The sequence below is a fragment of the Bactrocera tryoni genome, chromosome 5 (genome assembly GCF_016617805.1).
Source record: "Bactrocera tryoni isolate S06 chromosome 5, CSIRO_BtryS06_freeze2, whole genome shotgun sequence".
Taxonomy (NCBI): Eukaryota; Metazoa; Arthropoda; class Insecta; order Diptera; family Tephritidae; genus Bactrocera; species Bactrocera tryoni.
The window spans coordinates 28047872-28073728 of NC_052503.1; the positions used below are offsets into that span (position 1 = coordinate 28047872).

General features: G+C 36.0%; 3 protein-coding genes across 3 annotated transcripts in view; all 3 read left to right on the top strand.

Moving 5' to 3' along the window:
• Positions 1-11961, top strand: part of LOC120778735 — a 58147-nt gene extending 46186 nt beyond the window's left edge. Inside the window, exons 2-4 of the mRNA XM_040110700.1 lie at positions 9903-10059; positions 10126-10247; positions 10311-11961. Of these exons, the coding sequence (XP_039966634.1) occupies positions 9903-10059; positions 10126-10247; positions 10311-11336 (1305 nt within the window). The 3' untranslated portion in view covers positions 11337-11961. The remainder of the gene's footprint in view (positions 1-9902; positions 10060-10125; positions 10248-10310) is intronic.
• A 4611-nt stretch (positions 11962-16572) lies between these two features.
• Positions 16573-19712, top strand: LOC120778588 (UDP-glycosyltransferase UGT5). The gene is made up of 5 exons (XM_040110454.1): positions 16573-16790; positions 16901-17437; positions 17541-17980; positions 19008-19120; positions 19180-19712. Exons 1-5 carry the CDS (start codon positions 16672-16674, stop codon positions 19636-19638), a joined length of 1668 nt encoding a protein of 555 aa, XP_039966388.1. The 5' UTR covers positions 16573-16671; the 3' UTR covers positions 19639-19712.
• Positions 19713-21753: 2041 nt separating this feature from the next.
• LOC120778449 (cytochrome P450 302a1, mitochondrial) lies at positions 21754-24106 on the top strand. The gene is made up of 6 exons (XM_040110242.1): positions 21754-21912; positions 21977-22450; positions 22506-22681; positions 22765-23411; positions 23470-23667; positions 23757-24106. Exons 2-6 carry the CDS (start codon positions 22059-22061, stop codon positions 23889-23891), a joined length of 1548 nt encoding a protein of 515 aa, XP_039966176.1. The 5' UTR covers positions 21754-21912; positions 21977-22058; the 3' UTR covers positions 23892-24106.
• The last annotated feature ends 1751 nt before the right edge of the window (positions 24107-25857 follow it).

Here is a 25857-nt window from a genome sequence, read left to right on the forward strand (position 1 = left end):
TGTGGCCCGGTGGAATCAGCGGTGCCATGATAACCGACTATTTGATGTCTGAAATTGAAGCTCGTGATATCGGCGACATTTGGTTTCAACAAGACGGCGACACTTCCCACACATCGCATTAATCTATGGATTTATTGAGAGAACACTTCGGATTACCCTTTACAAATCTATATTATTGCCTTCAAAATAGGCTGCTGAATTGGATTGTTGGGCAGATTCTACGTCATATTCATATACCCCGATACAGTTGCTAGTAATGAAGCGTTTGATAATGAGTCCTCTACCACGTTGTCAAGCATCTCTTTTTCGACCTCCCTTTTGGCAACAATTTTGCAAAAGATTAAGTTCTTTGATCGATCCGTAAGAGATGTTGAGGTGCTCTGCTGTCTCTCTGACGCCCACACGACGTTTTCCAAGCACTGTACAATTTTAAAGTAGCAATTTGAACTAAATAAATCGAGGTCAATCGTGTCTGGTATACTTAATTCATATAATTTTGTTTTGGTTTCATATTCAGACATTTCGAGTAATAACTAAGTAACCCAAAGCTGATAACCAACGACACCCAGAAAATCAAAAACAAGAAAATATATATAAAAAAGTACATTACTTACATTTTACGCCATAAACCTGCTTCATAATATTATGAGCACTGTTAATCGCGGACTCGCCAAAATCCACTGTCACTGCCACTGTCACTTTCAATGCTGCTGCTGTCATTTTTCTCTCCATTTTTTCTATTTTTCACAGTGCTTCCAACCTATCAATATTCCACAATCCAGCTCTTGCATAATTTCGCGCTGCGCTCAACTCGCTTATTATCACAGTTTGTTGTTATTGTTACACGACTGCAACATGCAATCGGAATCGCAATCGCTGGCGCTGGCGCTGATCTTCATAACAAACGGAAATGATTACAATTGGAAGTGGGAAAAATAGAGAAAATATAAACTAAAATTAGACAAACAAAAACAACAATCGGCTACCGCAGAAGCGCAACAACTAGTTGGCCGTTTAGCGCACTCGTGCGCATTGTTGCTTTTTCCTGCTGCCGTTGGCGCCATACCCGAACCACAACTGTTGACCAAAAAACAACAGCATATAAATACCGAAAACAACCACAAATACATATAAAAACAACAACAACCACATAAAAACCACAACTCGCTGTGCAAAGTCATAAAGTCTGCAAAGTTTTTTGTTTACATTTGCAAACGGCTACCGACGCCTCTGCCTCGCTCACCACACTTCATTTCAACACATCGCTGACTCTTCCGTTGTGCTGCTCATCGCGCATTTTGGCGGCATTTCTTCACGCTCATCTTCTTGTTTGTTTGTTTGTTGTTGTCACCTTTTTTGGTTGTTGCCATCTTCTACTGTTTTGTTGTGGTTAGCACTTTTTTGTTGTTATTGTGATTTCGGCCTTTCGTCTGCCGGTTTTTATTTGTTTACATTTTTGGCTGTTGGCCGTAACAAAATCGTTGATCTCGACCCTGTCAGTGTATGTGTGTGTGTGTGTTGGTCTGCTGGTCGCATCTTCCATAGCTGTCTGTCCACTTGGTGACGTCACAACAGCCATCGAGCGTTCAAAAAGCAATTACTTACTTTTATGGCAATTAAATATTGAAAATAAAAGAAATATATACAACAACAACAACACAAGCAGCAACGAAATTGTTACTTCTTTGTGAATGAATGGGCATTTGAACGCTAAATTATACTGTTAAGTGGTTGAGTGAATGAGCGCATGAGTGCCGCTTGCCCGCTGAGTGAATTGCGAATGGCTGAATGAGCACATTAGTAAATAATTTTTTTTTGTTTGAAATTCGATCTGCTCATCTTGAATTATCGTGTTACACACGGCGTATAAGCGATTTGGCATTGAACTGACACTTGGAGTTGGTTTTGTGTGAGCGTAACGTATCTTCAGATGTGAAGTGATAGGAAATCGTACCCTTAAGTATTGATATTATTTTAGAGACAATTAAGATTTATTATTTTAAGTACTAAAAATAAAGAAAAAAATTAAAAATTGCAAATTAATTTATAAAAAAATAAAATAATATGTAATAGAAAATAAAAATATTGCACTTTAATCGACAAAAAATTTATTTAAAAAAAAATAAATAAATAATAAAAACAAAAAATCGCTATAATTAAAATATTTGTAATAAGTAGATCAAAACAGCATATATTTTTTTTATATCAACTAAACAATTTTAATATTTAAAAAATAACAAAACACATTAATTAATTAAAAAATTTAAGAAAAGAAAAACAAAAAAATTTAAATTACAATTACAAATTTAGCACAAAGCATACATTTTTTTTATCGATTTATGTTTTCTCAATTTAATCAACAACAAAATATTTATATTATTATAAAAAACAAAATCAAAATCTTAAAAAAAAAAAAAAAATTGTATTATATATGTACATACATACATACATATATACATACATTTTTTAATATTATTACAAAAAAAAAATAATTTTTTAATATACGAAAACCAAAAAAAATATGATTTTTAATATTAAAAACATTAGTTAATAAAGGAAAAAAACAAAAGAAATATTTAAAAAATTAATCAAAACAAAATTTACATTATTTATTAATCTTAAAAAAAATTAAATTATATGAAAAATAAGAAACTGCAAAAAATAAATTTGTACGTACATACATATGTATGTATGTCTGTTCGAAAAATTAATAAAAGCAAAATATTTTTTCTAATAATAAAAACATTAGTTAATTAAAGAAAAATTAAAATGAAATCAAAAATTGCAAGCCAAAAATATTTTAAAAACAAATCAAAACAAAATATATATTTATTAATACTTTTTTTTACTATTAAATAGTATTAAAAAAATTTTTAAGTATATGAAAAATGAAATAAACGGCAAAAGATAAAATAGTTTTCTTTTAGGAATGGGTATAAATAAAAACATTATATTTTTTAAATTTTAAAAAATCAGTTAATTAAAAAATATATAAAACTACAAAAAATACTGCCATTTTTAAATTCAACATTAATTTGAAACAGATTTTAAAATAAAAAAAAATTTTTGGTATTAAAAAAATATATAAAATGATTACTTAAAAATATGTATTACATATTTTTTTGATATATTTACTTTACAAAATACAACATAATATAATAAAAATATATTAAAAAAATGGTAACTAAAAATTAAATAAATAATAAAAATAAATATCTTAAAAAATCAACCATTAAATATTCAGCTCAACACTACTGAAGAAATACGAGTAGGCACTTGGTTGTCATGTTCGCTGTTGATTAAAAGTATTTTAATGGCTTACATGTCGACCAGCTGTGGGTAGATAGTAAGCAATAAATTTTTCACTCACAGTAGGCGAACCAGAATCGAATGTCGCACTTTATAAGGCGATAGTTAAGCAATCGATTGAAAATAACAAATTTATCAGCTTGTGATATATAAAATAAGTAATAAAATAAATATTGTGGCTGATAACTAGCTGCATGTGCTCAAGAAATAATAATAGCAAATAGGTGGTAGGAAGCTAAGAAACTGCTTGGGTAAGAGTTGTATAATAAATTTTCCTAACCAAGAGGTGTTATGCAACTATATTTATGATAATGGACAGTATTTTAGGTAATGTTATTAAATTACATGTTGTAAACAAATGTTTTTCTAATAGGTGGGGTGTCTTTTCAGTCTCACCTTAAGTTATTTTGTATAACCTGAACAGAGTATATTAGACATGCCGCGAAGTTTTAACACCCACAAGAAAATTTTAGGGACTATGTTAAGAATATATGGTACATACGTGTGATGAGCGTGACGAGCTGAATCTATTTAATCATGTTCATCTCTCTGTCCTTCTGTCTGTTTGTATATTAATTAGTTTTTGAAAGATACTGCACATTTGCCGGAACCGCTGATAATCGACCACTATAGCATGTGGCTTCCATACAAACGGAGCAAGCGGAATCAAATATTCGAATGAAAAACTTTTCTAGGCAAGACAACAATTTCCTAACAATTCTTTTCTGATCAGGCCACTAAAGTAGATTATTCTAAACTAGCAGGCCAATAAGCCACGCATAGACTTAGATAACTTTTAAAAATATTTAAGCAAAAAAATCGATTTTTTGAAGCTTCTAAAGCAGGCTCCCTCCTTAAAGCATATGTGAAACTTTAACTACTTTTTTTCAATTGACAAATAACTTTGACAATTTCTGTTCGATCGACTTCATATTTGATATTATCTTAGAAATTGGATTCTGCATAGAAGTACAAGTATGTAGAGAAATTTCAATTGATTCAAATTTTTTTTAAGGCGAGTTACGCAGTTTTCACCAAAAATTAAATTTTTCTTTCTTGCTTTTAAAGAAATCAAAATTTTTAAATTTCCCAACGAATGTCTGTGGGTATTGTCATTTATTTATAATTTTGCTTTAGGACAATTGTGAATGCTCTTGATCAAAGCGAGATCGCGCAATTCGTTTTTTGGTTTAGAAAATTAACCAAAATAATAATTTTTCATCAGCTTGAGGTCCATTAGTGCCGTGAATAAAAAAGAATATAATTAATAATTCTGCACATGATTTTATAGCCGTACCCCTTAACAAGTCTTTATAACATTGTGAAATGACATAAGCTATCTCCAAAGTATGTATATTTGTAAATTTTCTCACTGACTGGTCCTTTAGACCTACTATATCCGAACATTTTATATATATATTTACTACTTTGATATGTTAGTGATTATGATATTTGCTGCGCAAAGATGACCGATCCAGCCTAAGTCTAGTGAGAGGTTTATTACGTTAGGTTGAGTAAATGAGTATTTATTGAAATTGAAGGGTTTTCTTGCAGCAACCTGCACTAGATAGTTCAATTGTATACTATCTGAACAATATCGTAGAACAAAATTAGAACGGAAAGAAGATAATGCTTTAGTTTGACGCAGATGAATAAGATTTCAGGAAGACCACCATTTTACATCTTTATTCAGAAAGTTCACTTTTCAAATTTTAAAAATTTCTGCGACAAAGTTTGATTATCTCAATTAGGCGATTAAACATAGTGATTTGAAATTTGGAATGTTTTCAATAAAAATAAACAAAGTTTCTGAGAATAATAAATTTTTCGCCGGAATTTCTAAAGTTTGAAAAATGAACTTTCTGAATATGTGATGGTTATTTTTGAGAAACGAAAATTAGTTGGTGAAATTTTAGTTTGAATGAAAAAACGAAAATTCCTATGTAAAGTGTATGGGAACCTAAAAAAAAAATAGCGACCCCTTAGAGTTAAGCTACAGCGCCTGGCTTGAAGGAAGATTTTTATACACTGAACAGGGTATATTAAGTTTGTCACGAAGTTTGTAACATCCAGAAAGAAGCGTCGGAGACCCTATAAAGTGTATATATAAATGATCAGTATGTCGAGCTGAGTCGATTTTGCCTTGTCCGTCTGTCCGTCCGTCTGTCTGTATATATACGAACTAGTCCCTCAGTTTTTAAGATATCGTTTTGAAATTTTGCAAACGTGATTTTCTCTTCAAGAAGCTGCTCATTTGTCGGAACGGCCGATATCGGACCACTATAACATATAGCTGCCATATAAACTGAACGAGCGGAATCAAGTTCTTGTATGGAAAACTTTCACATTTGCCAATGTATCTTCACCAAATTTGGTATAGATTATTTTCTAAGGCAACAATGTAATCTCCGAAGAAATTGTTCAGATCGGTTAACTATAGCATATAGCTACCATACAAACTGAACGATCGGAATCAAATGCTGGTATGGAAAACTTTTGCATTTGACAAGATATATTTACGAAATTTGGTATAAATTATTTTCTAAGGCACCAATGTAATCTGTGAAGGGTATATAAGCTTCGGTGCAGCCGAAGTTAACATTTTTTCTTGTTTGTTTGTCTATCACTAACATTTGAGGGAGTAAGAGTTGAAAAAAAAAATTCAAATTACTTTTTGGAGCACCCTAATGTATATTGCATTGGAGAGATATCAGCACTTTTTCTTCTCATTTGATCTGCCTCGATATTATTCAAAATATGCTACAAATTTTGATCGACTCCAAACAGTTTATGGATTTTATGAGACATTTTTTTATTAGAAATACATACGCGCCGAGATTTACCATTATCCAAATATTGTGGAGCGACCTTTATAAAAAGAAATATTTGCTGAAAAAAACTAATTCTGCGAGAAATTTTTCTTCTTACGAAATTTTCGTTATCATTTATTAACTTATTCAGTAAACATTTATTTAAAAAAATCAACTTAAGGTTTTTAGCATATTTATTTCTGTTATTTCTCTATAAATGCTCGCCCAAAACTTAACACATCAACTACGCTAGGCGATCTTTTCACCCTCCTCATCCGAACCAGAGCCCTGCTCTTCTACCTGCTCTTCCTTCTTGCCATAATCGGAGAATGTCAAATTAACATCGTATGGCGAGTGCCAGAAAACGCCGATCGGAGTGTAATTATATGGTATGGGCCAAGAATGGAGCTTATCGTCCAACGCGTTTGGTATACGGTTGTACATTAAAGCGCGTCGCTGCACGTTGCAGTAGAAACGATTACAATTCAGCACAAGTTCGATACGCTGCACTTCGGGTAAAAGTTTATTGAATATGGCAGGCGTTAGATCCTCACCGAAATCAAAACTCGGTCGCCACAAGCTGAACGCGCCCTTACCAGAGCTTATTGTGCTGTGTACCGTATTATCTTGGCCCCGCTGTATCTCTTGCGACAGTGTCGCACACAGCTCAAACAATTTATCCTTAATTGTCAAGTGCTGTTGACTCATTAGCTCAATGTCGGTGACGGTGTTCGGTGGAAACTTCTCATTGATGTTAATCGGGACGGCACGACGATAATGAAAATTTTGAAAGTAAGTCTGGAAAAAGAGAACGCTACCATAAAGAGTGTGTATTTAGCGTTTCGCTTACCTCCCCGGTGCGATCTTCGGTGAGAAAGACTTTATTTGCCAAAAAGTATTTATCGGCGATCGCACTCAACTGCGTACAAAAGGAGCCGACAATATCTTCAACGCACTCGAACATCAACAACGTATAATCGCCCATGTACAGAAATATGCCCGTGGGTCTATCACCCGAAATACTATTTTCGGCATCGCGCGCTAATATGTGTTGCAATTCCATTTGTAGGATTATCTTAAAATCGAGTGTTTCTCGTCGTGCCGATGTCACAGAGGTCAGTGAGCGCCTACCCCCTCGGTACGAACCGCCATGCGGCAGTGTTGGCGGCGTCGGTCGACTTTGTAGCTGCGGTGGCTCCGCATCCAATTTGTTCTTCGCCAATATATAGATGCGTTGGTAGAAGAGACGTCGCGATAACTCCTGTAGGTCTTCGCGTATATAGTCGATGAGTGATGGTCGTATGGAATAGCACTCGGGCTGTTCCCGTACAATGGGATCGTTGAACCGTAGTGGGCGACTAAAACGTGCTAACTTAAATGAACTGATGGATGCCGTTGCCAAAGAGGGCATTTTGGCTTTTTATTTGCGTTATTTGAGAAATTTTCAAAATATAAATGTGTTTGTTTTTGTAAATATTTCCAAAAATTAAATTGCTGTCGTTTTCGTTTTGCTGATTCCCGAAGTTTATTTATGTTTGCTCAAATGCCGAACACATTCGTTACTTAGCAATGTTTGAGTAATCGAATGTGGGTTTGTTTACTGTCGTTAGGCGTGATAGACATTGGTGAGATATTTGTGAGGCAGTGTGTTGCATATTATATGGCATATTAATGACCAAAGCTTTTTTTCGGTATATTTGGACAATGAAAATTTTTTTCAAGACTAAGATGAAAAATAATCTTTGTCTTTTCAAAACAAAATTTTGATTCTACGAGAAGAAAGAGTCATTTCTCAGACAATCATAGCATCCATCTGTACATCTGACTATTATATTTGAAAGGGGTTTTAAACTTTTGTGGAAGACTGATTTTTTCTACCTATAGTTATAAGATGTTTGAGCCTATAAAAAACCTTTCTCGAGTTCCACAAATTTTTTACAATACAGTTTTTCGATGAACTCTATATTCTTGTTGAATTGGACTGATGATAAATTTGCACCAAGTAGTTCTCGGGTACAAAGAAATGTCCCATGGAGTACTAATAAGGTATAAGTCCGAAATCCGAAGAAAATGATCAGCGATCTGATCAATTCGGTCATATCTAACTGCTTCTCCCGTCGGGTACTGCGTCGAATACTTTCCGAGCTGGAGTGCTTTCGTCCATTCGGAGGACATGACTTAGCCGGCGTTGCCGCTGTCTCTTTAATCTCTAAACTATGTCAATATCATCATATATCTCGTACAGCTCATTGTTCCATCGAATTCGATACTCGTCGCAAAACCTTTCTCTCGAAAATCCCCAACGTCGACTCATCAGAAGTTGTCATCGGCCATGCCTCGTTTCTATATAGCAGTACGGGAATAATGAGTGACTTCTGAAGTTTGCTCTTTGTTTGTTTTTTGTAGTCTACTCAGTCCGAAGTGGCAACTGTTGGCAAGAGTTATTCTGGGTTGGATTTCGAGGCAGACGTTGTTGTTGGTGTTAATGCTGGTTCCAAAATAGAGGAAATTATCTTCGACTTTGAAGTTCTGACGTGGAACCAAGTGCGGCGACTGTTCATTTGATGATAGGAGATATTTCAGCCTACCGTGGAGCCAAAGATACCTTCTTTGCCCACCCTGGCATTAAAGTCGCCAAATACGATTTTGACTTCGTGGCGGAGGCAGCTCTCATAAGTGCGCTGCATCGTCCTTCTCTTCCGTGCGTGCGTGGGCGCAAATCAGTTATATGTTTAAGAATTTCCTGTGATGCGGATTGTGGCTAGACGTTCATCCACCGGTGTGAATGCCAGGATTGGGCGAATATGTGTTGTATATATTACCACTGTAGTGAATGCCTACTCGTATTAGGACTTGTTCCGTCCACCACACTTCTTGGACGGCGGTGATGTCAGCCTTTATTTCCCAATTAAGGGACCGAAAATTTCAGATGCATGCCCATAAATTGTATCCTTAATGCGTTTCCCGTGGTAGTCATCAGAAGAGAGGTCTCTCATTCAAGGCTGTTGTTTCCTTTTCATTGCGGGCGATTTTTAAATGGGTGGTCCTAAACCTAGCGTACAATCTTGGGTGGGGTGGTTCGCCTTCTTACTTTAGATCGTCTCGAAACGGATGTGATTTGGCTACCCAGAGGATACCTGATCTAAGACCGGAAATCATAAGCTGTTTGAGCCATAAGTAAAATAATCGTTTCTGGCAACTCCTAAATGAATGAAAGGACTTTCCTCAACTGAACTTCTGCTCATGACTCCATCCACAAACTATCATCGCAGATCGAAAATCCCATATAATGCATTGATATTCTCCAACATATAAACCTAAATTCGGAAATATTATAAAATTAAGTAGCAAATACGAAGTGATACGAACTCTTAAATGTCAAAATAATCACCAAAAACTGATTCAAGCTTTTAAACCAGATAAGCTAACATGGTATAACTAATTTGTCGATGGTAACAGTATCCGCGAACATAATCAAGTGGCCGTAGGTATTTCTACGATAAGGCGTATAGTATTTGTCTAATATCTAGTTCTATCTCTTATTTTTGAAGCACACCAAAGTCTTAGGAACGCTACTGAATATTCAAAGGATAATTTCGGAAAATAAAAGGTTCGAAAATAATATTTTTCTTGCGCCTCTTCTGAAACTGTATGTCTCATATTTTTTCTAGAAATTTAACCATTTCTTCATATTTGTAATACTATAAGAACTAACTGTATTCCAGTTCTAAATTATTCTTTTTAGCATTTATGATAATAAAATATTTCAATTTCGATTTGCAGGTTTCACTGCTTGCGGTGGCAGAAGGCTCATGGGGTTCACCAGGTGATGGACAATATCACATACAGACAGATGAAGGACCGGAGCGTTATTTCCGTTTTCAAACGGATAATGGACAGTTTCGTAAGGAAAGACGTCTACAAGACGGTACCGTTGTTGGTAAGTGCTTGCCGCTTTTAAATCATTTTCCATGTATTCGCACTCTAGAACCTTTTTACGTTTCAGGCACTGAAGCTTGGATAGACGCAGCGGGATTTCTACGCCAAAAGGACTATATTGCCGATAAAGATGGTTATCGCATACTGAAGTCAAAGACCGTATTTGTGGGCTATAACAGAGCTATTGACGTAATATTTAGAGAAACCATATTTAAATTGAATTTAGTAAACAATTATTATTTTCTACCGCAGGATGCCATCAAATCGACGAAGTCGGTGCCAGCGCAGAATGGCGTGCTGGTTAATGGCCGCAATGGACTGCGTGGACAAACGAGCAGTGTTAATATTGTGGACACAGCAAAACAAGTAGCTGTTGCATACACAACAACCACAACACCGTTGCCGCCAATCATTAGCGAACCCATCGTGCCGCACGATCCAGCTTCAGAAGCTTACGATGGCAAATTAAACTATCTTTCACCAGCTGAAGCGGCGAATATACAACCTCAAGGCCAGCTGGGATTCGATCACTACCCCGACGAGGTGCCACGCCTACTGCAGCGTCAACGCGAACGCATACAGAAACCGATAGTGGCGCCTTATGACACACCCGCCAGCAATTCGCTGACAGATCTTCAACAAGAAGTAGTGCAAGGGCTACGTGAGGGCAGCATTAGTGGGGCACTTCCATTGCCCGCACTCGATATGCAACCACCGTTGCTCGGCAGAGGTGCCACACGCCAGCGTCTGCGTCCAATTGCTGTCTACGATACAACGCCAGCGCCGATCACGGCTGCCGAAGCTGCGGGTTACTCCACACCCTCACCTTCACCGTTTGCTGCCAATACAGGTGGTGAGAGCGCGCCTAACACCAATGGTTACTATTACCAGCGTTCGCCTACACCAGCCACGCATACAAATGCTGCCACAACAAATGCCTTGGAGATCAATCAGCTTGAAGACGGCTTACTGCCACCATTGCCGCCGACGACACATCGGCGACAGCGACCAACAGCTGCGAATAGTTTAAGTGGACCCGCGGTGCCGTATGACGGTGTCGGTGTGACAGCTAACGGTTTCCGTTATTTCCTACCGCACCAATACCACGAAGAAGAGCAATTTGCGAACGAGAAGCGTGCCGGCAGCTTCGGCTATGTGGATCCATTCGGTATACGCCGTGTGGTCTACTATAATGCCTCGCCGGGAAGCGGTTTCGTGCATAGAAACAACAATCGTTATGTGGGTCTGGGTGCGGCACCTTACGATGCCGTTGTCTGATGCGTGGATGGGCGGGAGAAGTAGGCGAAAACGAAATATAAACAATGTCAAATATAAGCGGAGCTCGCAAATCCAATATTTTACGTGCGGCTGATAACTGTCTCACCAAATAACTCAAGAACGAACCGATCCAAAGCAGCGAGTAACTAGCCAAAGAGTGGATAATGGTGTAATGTTTTAGCAAACTCATAAATATAAAATAGAATTACAAGTATTTGAAATCGAAACTGCCGAGCACAAGTCAGCGTTGCATACTCGTTCGTGTTTTTGCTTGCAGTTCGCTATACCCTGCCTGGCATTGTTTGTATTTTCAGCGAGTTCACGCATATATATATCCTGTGTGTGTGTATGTGTGGAATTATGCGTATGTGTCTGTGTTAGTTTAATATATATACTTATATAATTTAATGAAAATTATAAATTAATTAATTTATATAATTTAAATGTAACGAAACGTAACAGCTTTGAGCTGAGTACTCGTTGCTGCGTAAAATGACGTCGAACGAACGAGCTACAGTTAGTTTAACGAAATCACATTCATGTATTAATCTTGCCATATTAACAAAAAAAAAAATTAAATATATAAACAACAAGCGACTAACATATTTAATATTATTTAAAAAATAATAATGAATTATGATAATTAAAAAAACGCATTAAAATAAAAAAAAATAAAAAAATTGTAATTAATAATAGCTTTTAGCAATAAGTGCAATAAAACTGCAGAAAAGTAGTTAAAATAATTTATATTAGCTTTCTTTTCATAGCTGTATTCTTAACATAATCAATAATATTTTTTATTATTATTAAATTTTATGAATTTGTATTTCTTTTTTATTTATTAATTTTTTATTTTATTTCAAATATTAAAAAAAAATTTAAATAAAAAATAATAAAATAATCGAAAAATTTTAATTTCTTTCAATTTTTATTTTTTTAATTTTTATTTCGTTTTTTAATTTTATTTCATTTATATTTACAGAAAGCAAATCAAATTCAAAATTAAAAATTAAAATTAAAAAAACAAATTTAAAACAAAAATACATAAAATCTTTCGATTGTTTTTTTATTTTTAAATAATTTGTTTCCTTTTTTTTAATATTTTAATTACAATTAAAAAAGATAATTAAAGTTTTTCGATTACTTTTTGTTTTCATTTTAAATTTGTATTTTTTCGATTATTTTTTTTTGTTTTCATATTTTTTACGTAATTTTTTCTGTAATTTTTATTTAAATTTTTGTTTTTATATTTCAATATTATTCAAATTTTTCAAAAAGAAAAATACAAATTTTAAATAAAAAAGGACAAAAAAATTGAAAAATGTTAATTTTTTTTAATTTCTATTTATTTTTTTATTTATTTACAAAAAAATTAGATTAAAAAAATAAAATAAAATTGTTCGATTTAAAAACAAATTTAAAATAAAATAAAAATTTTTTCGATTGTTTTTTTTTTATTTTTGAATTAAGTTTTTTTAGATATTTTAAGTCAAATTAAAAAAGAAAAATAAGGTTTTTCGACTACATTCTTTTTTAATTTTAAGTTTGTATTTTTTCGATGTTTTTTTATCTCTATTTTCCTTCTACTTTTTATTTAATTTTTTAATGTTTATTTAAATTTTTGTGTATATTAAATATTAAAAAAAGAATGACATTTTAAATTAAAAAAAATAAAAATTATAGAAAAATCTTAATCCTTTTTTTATTTTATTTAAAATATTAAAAAAATTTAAAATTCAAAAAAAATATTTTTATCAAGTATTAAAAGAAGAATGAAATTTTAAATACAACAAAATAATCGAAAAGCCTTAATTTTTGTTTTCAAAAATCAAATTTAAAATTCAAAAAATTAAATTTTACTATAAAAAATAAATTTGAAATAAAAAAATTAAATTTTTCAATTGTTTTTTATTGTTAAATTCGTTTTTTTTTAATATTTGAAATAAAATTATAAAAATTTGAATTTTTCGATTCATTTTTTTCAATTGATTTTTATATAATTTTTATTTGTTTCTTTAAATTTTATTTAATTTATTTTTATTACTATTATTTTTTTTGAAGCTGTAATTTTTTTTTAATTTTAAATTTAATTTTGTTTTTCAATTTGTATCAAATCCTCATTTACTTAATTGACACAACTGTGCGTATTTTTATGTGTTGTAATCTTTGTGCGTATTAACCTGTGGATGCTATGAAACAACGACGATTGAAAACTGTGTGACGAATGAGTTTTTATAATTATACACATAATTTCCTTGAATATGTACATACTAAAAATTAATATATATGTATATGCATATGTATATGTAGACATTTTCTCACCGCAATTCCTGGTCAATAGTTGTTTATTATAATTGCTTTATCTTAGATTTTTTTTAAGCGCCGCTCTTTAACAGCCTAATAACTCACAAATTAAATTAAATCATTTAATAAAATAACTTATTATGTCATATGTCTGCATGTATGTAGTTTTATGCAAATGTTTAATGAACATCGGTTGCCAGGAAACTGTCTTTGTTATAAGCAAGTGCTGCAAGAGAAATATATGTATATGTATGTAAAAGCTGTAATAAATATTGTGTAATTAAAAATCAATAAAGTCTTTATATTTCCTTATTATTTTTAATGCAATAGAGGTAAGTGTTGTGGAAGGAAATGAAAGTGAAGTAAGAAAAAAAAGAAAAATCGTTCAAGGATGGAAGAAATTTTGTTAAATCATGCTTACAAAATCAATAAATATAGGAAGATATATTTAAAAAAAAAACTCCATATATAATTGTTAAATTATGGAACATTAATACAATGTTTAAAAAAAAAATAAAATTATTATGTTATTAAGCCTTACTCAGGCGGATTGGGCTTTCCCGCGTAGCCATACGGCATTTGGCCGTAAAGTTTGTCATGTATTGATACATTTTCCAAAAAACAGTCCCTAGTCGACGACGCGGATAAGTTTTCCTCGCCCCAGCCGGGCCTTTAGAGATTAAAAACTGAGTTTTTAAACGAAATGTTACTTTTAACTTTCTTGAAAAATATTACTAGAATATACTTTTTTACGCTGATCTACAACAAAAAACTAAGACATTCCATAAAGAAATACAAACTTCATATGTTGTTTGTGGCCGTGTTCAACGCTTTTCGTTATTTAGAATGAAATAAATAAAGTTTTAAAAAATATTTTACTCAAATTTTAAGCTATGGTTTTTAAATTTTGGAAAATAGGTTGACCCTGCCTTATTTTTCTATTTACCAAGTCTTCTTAATTGTGGTTTCGTTGATAAGGTTGGTTTAGAACTGACAATCAGCCTACTTATCCAATTCTGATTTTAGTCCAAATATGTCGCCAAGTAATATCTTTCATATATTTTTTTTTTAAATATGTCTCCAATAACTATTCCAGCAAATCCTTGTGGTTTTGGATACACCACCTTATACTATTTTTTGAAAGTGCTGAAGAATTAATAATAATCACACCACTGTCTAAAACTATAGATTATCCAATCAGTGGTTTTTTCGGCTTCGGCTCAACTTTGACACGATATTCGGCTGATTGATCATCTGTTTCCAAATCATAAGTGTAGAATTCGGTTTCATCGAGACTCATCGCCAGTAATACTAAAAACTTTTCGCTTGCCCAAATGTGCCGTCGATACTCAAGCACCAATTCTTGTATTTTTTTGACGCATTGATCATCAGTTAATGTTAATGACTGTTCTGGACATGGTTTGTTGTTAACGCGCGCTTGATCCTCTTTGAATAATTTGTACCAATCAAAAGCACTTGCTCGCGTCAAACAACATTCACTGAAGGCCCTTTTCAACATTCGGAATGTGCCAGAAATTTGATTTGAATAAGTTCACTCATCTTAAAAATCGCCGAATACACTTTATGCACTTCAGAAAGACAATGGGGGTTTCCATGCGAAATTTAAATTAAAAAGTCATACTATTTTTTGCCCACAGTAGTAAATGCACAAATTCAGTGAATTCATAGAAAACTTGGTTCATGCGAGTTGGCAAAGCACTTCAACTATCCCTTATTGATCGATGGTTTCGGTTTTAGATATGAAGCGTGTCAATATTGGACTCGTCCCAAAAATCTTGAATTCTTTTGCAAAAACGGCGCTGAGTAGTGGTCGCGTAGCTGAAGACTCTACATTCATCAAACGCATTTTAAGAATAAGACGTCGAAATTGTTCAACAATCTATTGAATGACGCTCGAAGAATTACCTGAAACGGAAAAATGTCAAGGCTTATACCAAGTGTGTGACAAATTAGATTAAGCATAGACATACTTGTATTGCCTCAGAAGTGTATTTTGAAGGCAATAATAAGAAATTTTAATAAAATACATGACATTTTTTTTGTCAAGCCAAGTAAATTTTGATCTGAATTCTCATAAAATCACATGGCATAATGGAAATTAGTGTCAATGCGAATATAGTTCTCAGCTTATGTCGAAATGATCGAAATGTCATCTACATATATGCTAAAGTGATCCGATATGAACAATTACTTCGGAGATTGCAGTATTGACTTAGATAAAACACATGCCAAATTTCGTGAAGACATCTCGTCTACACTACAAACTCTTGATTCCCATCGATCAGTTTGTATGGCAGCTTAATGCTGTAGCCGTCCGATATCGGCTGTTACCCTGAACAGAATAAAACAAATATTTTGAACGTTCTTCTTTCTGATTTTCTGTCTTTAATCATTTCTCATAAAATCACCGTCATCTACAGGCAGCTTAGAACTTCTGGGAATTCCCATATGTCGCATGACGTTGAAATGCGAGATAAGCTCGATCTATGTATGTACATCAATTAAAGCTCAAATTATTGATAATATTCTCTTCTTGCTACTAAAAATTTTCGCCAGAAAAATAACCCCAGTCTTTCTCTGTCACGAACGGTAGGAAAAACTAGATCACGTTTCTTGTTTAGTAATAATTTACCTATACTAAGATCTACATTTTTAGACAATATATAAAGCAGCGTGTAAATCCCACGCTTCTCCATTTCACTTCGCGTGTCATATTTTACGCTCAAGATTTTAGTCACGCTCTTTTAAGCGCTCTTTTTACTTATAAAACTGCAAATTCTCTTAATTTCACACACACGTTCCGCAAGCACAATTCTTATCACAACAACAAAAGTCATAAATCCACATAAAAACCGATAAGATAGGCTCTCCTTATCTACCACAGCGACTCTGGCACTCCGGTGTTGGTGCAATTCCACACCGGTGCTCCAAGTACCGGCGCTGCGTGATAAACAATTCAGTAGTTAAACGGGTCCCACGGAAAGTGCATATTTAGCGCAACACAAACGCAATGAAATTCACAAAGTTTGCAATCGGATTGCTCGTGACGCTCTGCCATGCGCTTAACGGCGCAGAAAGCGCAAATATACTCAGTTTAGTCGAGGTATTAGCGCCGGATCAACAAATTTGGTACATTTTAATGCAAAACAAGCGAGCTTACCTTAATTATATCTTGTGTTTATATGTGTTCGTGTGTATTTCTAATTTCTGCATTTCTTCACTTCGGCGCACACTCGTAGGCACGATGCCGTTATCAAGGGTCTAATTGAAAGCGGCCATAAAGTTACGCTAGTCAGCGGCAGTACAATGCACTCGAAGTCGCCACACCTCACACAGATTCATTTGGAACAGGTGAAGGAAGCATTGGACGTCAGCAATAATCTACACAGCCGCTTGGTCAATGCCTGGTTGAATCCTTTCGAGCGCATCTACCATTGGTACAACAAACAGATGAAAGTCTGCCAGGCTGTGCTCTCGTCCAGTGGTCTGCATGAGCTTATCGCGCTCTCTAGAGGCTCCGGCATGGAGGCACCATTCGACGTGATCATCTTCGACGCCACCTATGGCCACTCCTGTTTGCTGGCGCTGACGCAGCTCTTCGAGCATGTGCCCATTGTCGCGGTCAGTGCCTCGCATATCACACCTGATTTGTTGCAAATTGTGCCAGGCACGCAGCTGCAACCTGCCACTGTGCCGCATTTCACTAGCACACACGACGAGCACATGAATTTTTTCGAACGGCTACACAACACACTGATATACGCCGCAGCCCAATTGTGAGTCACCGCGTTGTGTACCAACGTACTCTATACATACATATATACATACATACATACAAGTACACAAATATTTTGTTTTCACATTCTCTTTTGCTTGCAGCTTTCGTCAGTTCACGGTGTTGCGCGTACAAGAAGCTCTCTTGGCTAGGCACGAGGCATTGCAAGCAGCTCACGTAAAGCCCACTTTTGAGAGCGTACGCGATCGTGTTAAAGTCGCGTTGGTTAACAGTCATCCGGCGTTTGACTATGTGCACTCGTTGCCGCCGAATGTAATTCAAGTCGCCGGCTTGCAATTCGATAATATCAATCGGCCACTGTTAGTGGAGATGCAAACGTTCATTGATGACTCCATTGAGGGTGTCTTCATTATCACCATTGGCGCTGAGCTCTTGACTCCATTACTCATCGAGCAGGTGTTGAGTGTGGTCGATAAATTCCCAGAATTTGGTTTCGTGTGGGGTGTAAAGAAGATTATGATACCGTCGACAGGCAGGAAAAATCTGTATGTGGGAAAATGGTTGAAGAAGAGCAATATTCTGGGTGAGTATGATATTTCGAGATTGTGGTTTCTTTAGTTGTGATCTCGACCAAATAACAAATTTTCATCACTTCGATCACTTAAGAACATGTTTTTGATGTGATATAAATTGGGGTTCCTATCGGTTTCATAGACTCGACGGTTTTGGGCCTAAATACTGCTTCCGTGTGGAATTGTCTTTTTGTTATGGCGATCGCTAAAGAACCGGTTTTTGGTGTGATATAAATTGGGGCTGTATCGATTTCGTAGACTCGATTGTTTTTGGGCTAAATACTGCCTCCGTGTGGAATTGTCTTCGTATCAGTTTCATAGACTCGACCGTTTTTGGACTAAATATTGCTTCGTGTAGAAACGTCTATTTGTTACCGGCGATCACTTAAAAACTGCCTTAGCCTTACTTCATTGGCTTCGTACAATCGCTGAAGTATAAATTAATATTATATATATTTGTTCTCTTAGACCGTCAATACAAGATCTTGAGATCATCTCCAGAGCTCTTTAAAGCATTTTATCAAGCTTTTTACCATGTCTTCTTAAGCTCATGCATCTACGACTTCGGTGTGGCTTAAAGATTTCAGTGTCGGACCTATAACTTTCGTTTGATTAGGGCTGTATCAAGATACAATGAAATCTGAGCAATCATGGAGACATACTGGTTTACCAGCTTCCGCGACTATACTCTAAGAACGTATAATTCTTTCTTTGGAGATATCTGCAATGGAAACACTTGTCCACTTTTTCTAACCTATTTTCAATGAGGAGCTTCATAGTTCTAATGGAATGAGTTGAAACCCATAAATCTCTTACAGATTATTTTTTTATTATATTCCATGGTTCAATGAGCGTTAAAACTTTGGATATGATCTTTAACTAGATCGATTGAAAAATTTACGGAATATTTAGTTTGTTAACTTCAAACTTATATTCAGTCAGTTTGGCAGCGCTTTAAAGTTATTAACTTAGTACTAGAGTTTCAAAGATCTTAAATTTTCATTTCCAAATTCATTAATTAACATCCATCTCTTACAGCACAAAACAAGGTGATAGGCGTAATTACGAGCGGCAGCCATATGGAAGTTCAGGAGGCTATCTACCACGGTGTACCCATTATTGCTGTTACTAATACCTTACAGCCACCAAGTGTGAGTTTGCATTACAAGTAACACCAGTAATCATAATTCTAATCTTCTTTACAATACAGATCGCGACTCGTGTGCAGTCATTGGGCATCGGCCTTAGCGTAGATTTAAAGTCCGGCGCTGAGAAACTGCAGAGCGCCATCTCAGCATTAGCCACGAAACCGCAATTCACAGAGAACGCAAAATCTCGGCAGGTCGCTTTTCGTAATCGGCCACAAAATCCACTCGAAGAGGCACTCTGGTGGATTAACCACGTTATGGCGAACCCCAAAGAAAGTGGGTATCTTCACTCGCAGTCAGTTGCCGAAACGGGCTTCTTTGCTTTGCATTCCTTAGACGCCATGTCTGTGCTGCTCTTCATGTTGGTAATGTTCTTGGTGAATACTTTTATTGTGCTGAAACAACTGAGAGAACAATGTCAGAATAAGGGCAAGAAGACGACGATGAACGGCGTAGACAAGGAAAAAAGTCTGAAACGTAAAACGAAGAAAGCAAATGAGAGTAAGAAGAAAGTGCAGTGAGGTAGACTAAAATCAAAAAAAAAATAGAAATAAATATTTAATTACTTTAATAAATTAATGGAATAATAAAATAACCTCGCTATAAACGAAATGTGTGTTATTCAAAAATGTATGCCCAAAGAAAGAGAAATATCAAAATGGAGTCTTAGTCTGCTGAAGCTGAGACCGTAATTATTCATCTATCGGAATTTCGAAATATAATTTATTTAAGTGTAACTCACTTGTAGCTAAAGCTTAGTTATATCTACTTAAGTCAACTTTAAGAAGTCGGCCTTCAGCTCCTTCAACGAATTTCGTTTCATCTCTTCGATCGACTGAAAACGGGTACCACAGGGCGGTAATTTCAGTTTGGGGAACAACAAAAAATCACACGGAGCCAAAACGATTGTAGATACGGTGGTTGATCAATGGTACTCATTGCGTTTTTGGTGATTGATCATCGTGTAAAATCTATTAATTTTTCTTTCACAACTCCGACCGATGGATGTTCTTACGCAAATGCCTCAATACGGCCAAATAGAACTCCTTATTGAGTCTGTGTCTCCGGAACAAATTCATGACGCACTAAGCCACGACTATCGAAAAAACAATGAACATCACCATGATTTTTGAGCGGCTTTGGCATGGTTTTTATGATTTCGGCTCATTTTTCCCCTCCATTCCGATTATTGTTGACTTGTTTGTATATAAAACTCATAAACCCATGGCTCATCGGCATTTAGAATGCGCTCTATGAATGTAGGATCGGAATTTACACGATCAAAGAAACCTGTTTGCGATACTCTTTTTGAAAAAAATTAAACTATATCGGAACGAGTCGAGCAAGAACGCGTTTCATATCCAAAATATCCACAAAAATCATTCGAACGGACTCGCGAGATATGGCGTGCTTTCTTACTCTTGCCTGATGATTTTCAAGCCCCATATCTTTCACTTTTTCAATATTTCATCAGTTGAAAAGATCAAAAATCGACCAGAACGAGGCATGTAACTGAATCACCGTAAGCGTTTTCCTACATTCGCACACGAAATTTGGTTAGAAATACAAAATTTGTATATTCTAGATTTTAAGGATTTCTTTATGGGTTATCCAGGTTGAATACGAAGTTCAACGAAAACCCCTAACATCTGACTATGCTTCCGTCTTACACATCGGCGAACCACTCCAGAGGCATATTCTTATATTGGGAATTAGTAGCGATCCGTCAATAGATTCAGACATCATGGGAACGATAGAAAACAGATGGCAATGGCGATTGAATTGATGGATCTATTATTAGTGGTATCGAAATAGTCGCAGACGTAATGGGTTTCTTCGAGTAGTTGGAACGTATATAATGTAGTAAAATATTAGGAATTATGATAGTTATAAAATATTTTTAGGTTTATCCAACTGAGAAGAAATACGGAATTTTAGTTACAGTTTCGAGGATGATAAACCACAGTAAGTATTACAAATGCTTGGTATAAATACATATCATTTGGCTCATCCATTAAATCGAATGTGATCCTCTCTTCGCTAAACTTCTGAGCCTCTCATCTTTAAAAATTGTTCAAATTGATGAGTGATGTGTTTTTTAGGAGTAAAAAATATTATCCAAAAATATTTGGAGAGTGTTGGTGAGTTGACAGTCTTTATTCAAAGACAATTGTGGCCCGTTCGAGTATGAGCGTTGGAATAGCGATGTAGAACTTAGCTGCTTTAGAAGTTTAAAAGAAGTTCTTCTGTAATCGTATACTGAACCTTTCATTGGTCATTAATTGATGCCTTCTTTGCTAAAATATCTCGTTTTTTTAACGTTGAGCACCTCGCAATATGAAAGTTTATTGCATATTTGGACCAATTACCCGCATAGTGTTATCCAGAGGTTACCTTTAAATGTAGGGTATTAAAACTTCGTGATTGCCGATGAAAATCTAAATCTTTAAACATGCTCTAACTGCAACTCAACACATACATACCGTAAGCTTTGAGTAATCTCAACAGCTGATATGTGCTGCTGCTCGCTTTGGTGGATGCTAAGCTGAGCTTAAATCAACGCTAAGTTCCACAAATTAACAAAGTGAGAACGATTGTGGAAACCGATGCTATGTAGCTCTCGTGTTTATCTAACTCTGCGAAATATATGTAAATACATTTATATATTTACGTCGATTCTTAACTCCTTTACTTCGCTACGGTTTGCATTTATTTATGAGCTCGAACTTGGATACACACAGTCAATTATATGTGGATCAATCATTCTATAAGTGAAGCAATATATAGAAACAATGGTATTTTCACGCTATTCCGCAATGTTTTCGTTAACCGAAATTCATTTATACTGTGACGCTCTAGTGTTAAGCGGCCTTGTTGATCTTGAACGGCACCACAAAAAGCTGTGATTTCGGATGTGCTTGCTGTGCTTGAGCAAAGCAGTATGGCTAGAATAATCAGCAGCGCACTTACAAAGAGATATCTCTCATCTACGGCAGCGCGTTCAACGTCGAAAGCATTTGCTAAACCCTACAAGGATATACCGGGACCGCGTGGACCCTTCGGACTTGGTATATTGTATCAGTACTTGCCGCTGGTTGGACGTTACTCATGGCTGGAGCTGCATAAGGCGGGACGCAATAAGTACGAGCAATATGGACCGATCGTGCGTGAGACCATGATACCGGGCGAGGACATAGTGTGGTTATATGATCCGAACGATATTGCGACGCTGCTAAATGAGCGAGATTATCCACAGCGACGCAGTCATTTGGCGTTGGAGAAGTATCGCAAAGATCGGCCGCACATCTATCGCTCAGCCGGCTTGCTGCCCACGTTAGTATATGTGAAAAGTGATTTCAATTGCTTCATAATTTTCTTCTATTTATAGCAACGGCGCGGAATGGTGGCACCTACGCTCTGAGTTGCAAAAAGAGATCAGCGCACCGAAGAGCGTACGCAGCTTTCTTGCCGACTTGGATTTGGTCACGCAAGAGTTCCTCGAATATTTGCCATTGGATTGCAGCTTCGACATATTACCGAAATTGGCGCGCTTGAATTTGGAACGTAAGTCTATCTAATTCAAGTGACTAAACTGCACTATAAGTTGAACCCAACATTATTACATGTATTTCCAACTTTCATCCTAGTCACCTGCCTAATGACTTTCGATGAGCGTCTAAATGGCTTCTCACCCGACGAACAGCTACCCAACTCACGCTCCACCAAACTCATGCGCGCTGCAGAAACAACAAACAGCATCATATTGCCCACCGATCAAGGTTTGCAGTTATGGCGCCACTTCGAGACACCCAAATATCGTAGGCTACGCAAGGCGCAAGAATATATGGAGAGTGTCGCTATCGATTTAGTGTCTCAAAAGTTGGCGTACTTCAAGGAGAGTAAACCGGACGGCAATGGCGACAATCATGATGGCACTATGTCGCGCAGCTCATTGATTGAAGAATACCTCAAAAATCCCAACCTCGATCTCTGTGACGTTGTCGGCATGGCGGCGGATTTACTGCTAGCAGGCATCGATACCACTTCTTATACGACAGCATTTGCGGTATATCACATTGCTAGGAATGCAGAAGTGCAAGCGAAGTTGAAGGAGGAAGCCTGTCGTGTGTTGGCTACACCGAAAACACCCTTATCAGCTGATGCTTTGCGCGCCGAGGTGCCATATACACGCGCCGTGCTGAAGGAGGTTTTACGCTTGAATCCGATTTCAGTCGGCGTCGGACGCATACTCAATAGAGATTTGGTGCTAAGCGGTTATCATGTGCCGAAAGGAGTGGGTTTGGGTTAAAGCTAGCAAAGCGACACATCATCTTAATGAAATTTCTTTACAGACCGTGGTGGTAACACAAAATATGATCTCCTGTCGTTTGGAGAAATACTTCCCGGACGCGCAGGAATTCAAGCCCGAGCGTTGGCTACATCGCAATCAAGCCGTTCATCCCTACCTAGTGCTGCCCTTTGGTCACGGCATGCGCGCTTGCATAGCCCGTCGCATGGCTGAGCAAATATTACTCGTTTTCATGTTACGCGTAAGTACCCAATGAGCATTGAGCTGCAAAGCTATTTTTAAAATTGAATCCGCATTTGATTTGCATGAAATTTTCATCTCATTCGCTAGTTGTTGCGAAACTTTGAAGTAACTTGGATGGGGGGTGAAGACAAGATGGGTGTACGGACGCTACTAATCAACAAGCCCAGTCGGCCGGTGTGCATACAGCTAAAGCGACGCGATGAGTCAAGCCACGGAAATTGATTACGGATTCAGTAAAGTGATTTTCTGATTGTCGCCAACTACAGCACTTGTGTTTGTGTATCACGGATGAACTACATACCTCTTAATATTGTAGATTTATGTAACTATTCTTATTGTAATTTTTGTGAAGATTGTACTTGTAGTGAATTGTTTTTTGTATGGAAAGTGATAAATGATTATAAATAATAAAGAACATTAGTGTATTGTAGATTTTAGACCCAACTTAATTTTTCGATCTGAGTTTGAGACCTAAGATTTCGTAACTTTTTAAGTTTCAAATATAATAACGCCCCTTTTGTAATTTTTAAGCTTGTCTCGTGCACTCGGTTTGAACAATGGCCAGTAAAAATTACAGCCGAGTTTACAACAGCGCGCCAGTCGTCCTTCCTTTTCGCTGTTTGGTGCCTATTGGAGATTCCAAATGTAGCCGTGTCCTTCTTCACCCTGGTCTTTCCAACGGACAGGATGTCATCGTCTTCCTCGGTTTCCCAAGGCGGGCGGTCGAATACTCTCAGAGCTAGAGTGCTTTCCTAGCACACCTAGCCAGCATAGCCGCTGTCTCTTAATTCGTTGAACTATGTCAATGTCGTTGTATATCTACTTGTAGTACAGCTCATCGTTCCATCGGTTGCGGTATTGGCCGTTGCCAATGCTCAAAGGATCATAAATTTCCCGCAGAACCTTTTCCTCGAAAATTTGTAGCGCCGACTCATCAGATATTGTGAACGTCCATGCCTCTGCACCATATAGCTGGAGGGGGATGATGTGTGACTTGTAGAATCGTCGAAGACGACGAATTGTTCGTCGAGAGAGGACTTTACTTCTCAATTGCTTACTAAAACTTTTCCACCTAGGAATATGCGAATCTTAATGAGTTCCAAGAGCTCATTATCGAGACAAGGGTAATTTTCCTTACAAATTATCGAATTAACAATTTCCTACGATTCTCCTGTGAACACGCGACCATACTAGTCACATACTGTAAAGAATAGACCTACCGATTTGCTTTGACAATGATATGATATTATTACCGGCTAAAGAAGAAACTTATAGCTTTCAAATACCTCCAAATGTCGAATGACTTTTATGAAAATATATTTCAAGACAAAACACTACGCAAAGGTTTAAAATTATGCACCGGAGGACGACTGGTGTCCAAAAAACCTATTTGCTACATTTATAAGTTTTAGACTGACCTCCTAAGCAATGATTGGCATCTCTAGAGCTGTGGAACAGTATTATTTAAAGATTTGCAATTACAAACCGTTCTGGTCACCCAGGACTTAATGTTAGATTTTCCGATATTATCAAAATGGTTAAAACTTTGATTCGGTGAATTAAATTACAGTGTATGAAACTCTCCAGCATTCGCAATATTCAACGTCATGCCAAATTATAAATGTGCAGTAGTTAACTAGATCTTTTCACAACCGTGCGTCGTCAGACCTATCTACTAAGTTTAAGCAAGACTTTCCCAAAATGTATAAAATGGGCGTCGATTTGAAAAACAAGAAATCAAAGTCAGAAATTGTTGAGTATTTAATATTATAAAACCTACGTGCCTTTGCTTTTGAAGGCGTCTTTAGAAGTTTAGAGATGAGATAAATATACTACATATCAGGGATATAATTTTTAAGTGTCGTTTCATACATAGTATATTGTGTCCTATTTTTTTCATTTTATTCAGTAAGGTTTACAATTTCCTTATGGAATGATATGAACAAAAACAACGTTTACAAAGTATTCAATTATGTTATCAAAATAATCCTTCGCGAATCGTTTGAGATTTGGAGCCTGCATTTTCTTTGCATAATGTTGAAGTGCCAATAACACAAAGAACCGCTCGAAGTAATGAAAATATTGTTGAATTTTTTTAACAATTAGTGTTTTTTTTTGTAAAGAAATTATATCACTCTTGTTGGAAATCCCTCTACATACATATATATAGTATATAAACATTGTTTGC

What these genes read in the sequence shown, in the direction of transcription:
- LOC120778588 (XM_040110454.1), top strand. Translation starts at nt 16,672, where the DNA reads ATGAAATTCACAAAGTTTGCAATCGGATTGCTCGTGACGCTCTGCCAT. An exon ending in ATATACGCCGCAGCCCAATT is followed by an intron (nt 17,438 to 17,540) that starts GTGAGTCACCGC and finishes TTTTGCTTGCAG; the next exon opens with CTTTCGTCAGTTCACGGTGT. An exon ending in ATACCTTACAGCCACCAAGT is followed by an intron (nt 19,121 to 19,179) that starts GTGAGTTTGCAT and finishes TTTACAATACAG; the next exon opens with ATCGCGACTCGTGTGCAGTC.
- LOC120778449 (XM_040110242.1), top strand. Translation starts at nt 22,059, where the DNA reads ATGGCTAGAATAATCAGCAGCGCACTTACAAAGAGATATCTCTCATCT. An exon ending in TCAGCCGGCTTGCTGCCCAC is followed by an intron (nt 22,451 to 22,505) that starts GTTAGTATATGT and finishes TTCTATTTATAG; the next exon opens with CAACGGCGCGGAATGGTGGC. An exon ending in GTTATCATGTGCCGAAAGGA is followed by an intron (nt 23,412 to 23,469) that starts GTGGGTTTGGGT and finishes ATTTCTTTACAG; the next exon opens with ACCGTGGTGGTAACACAAAA.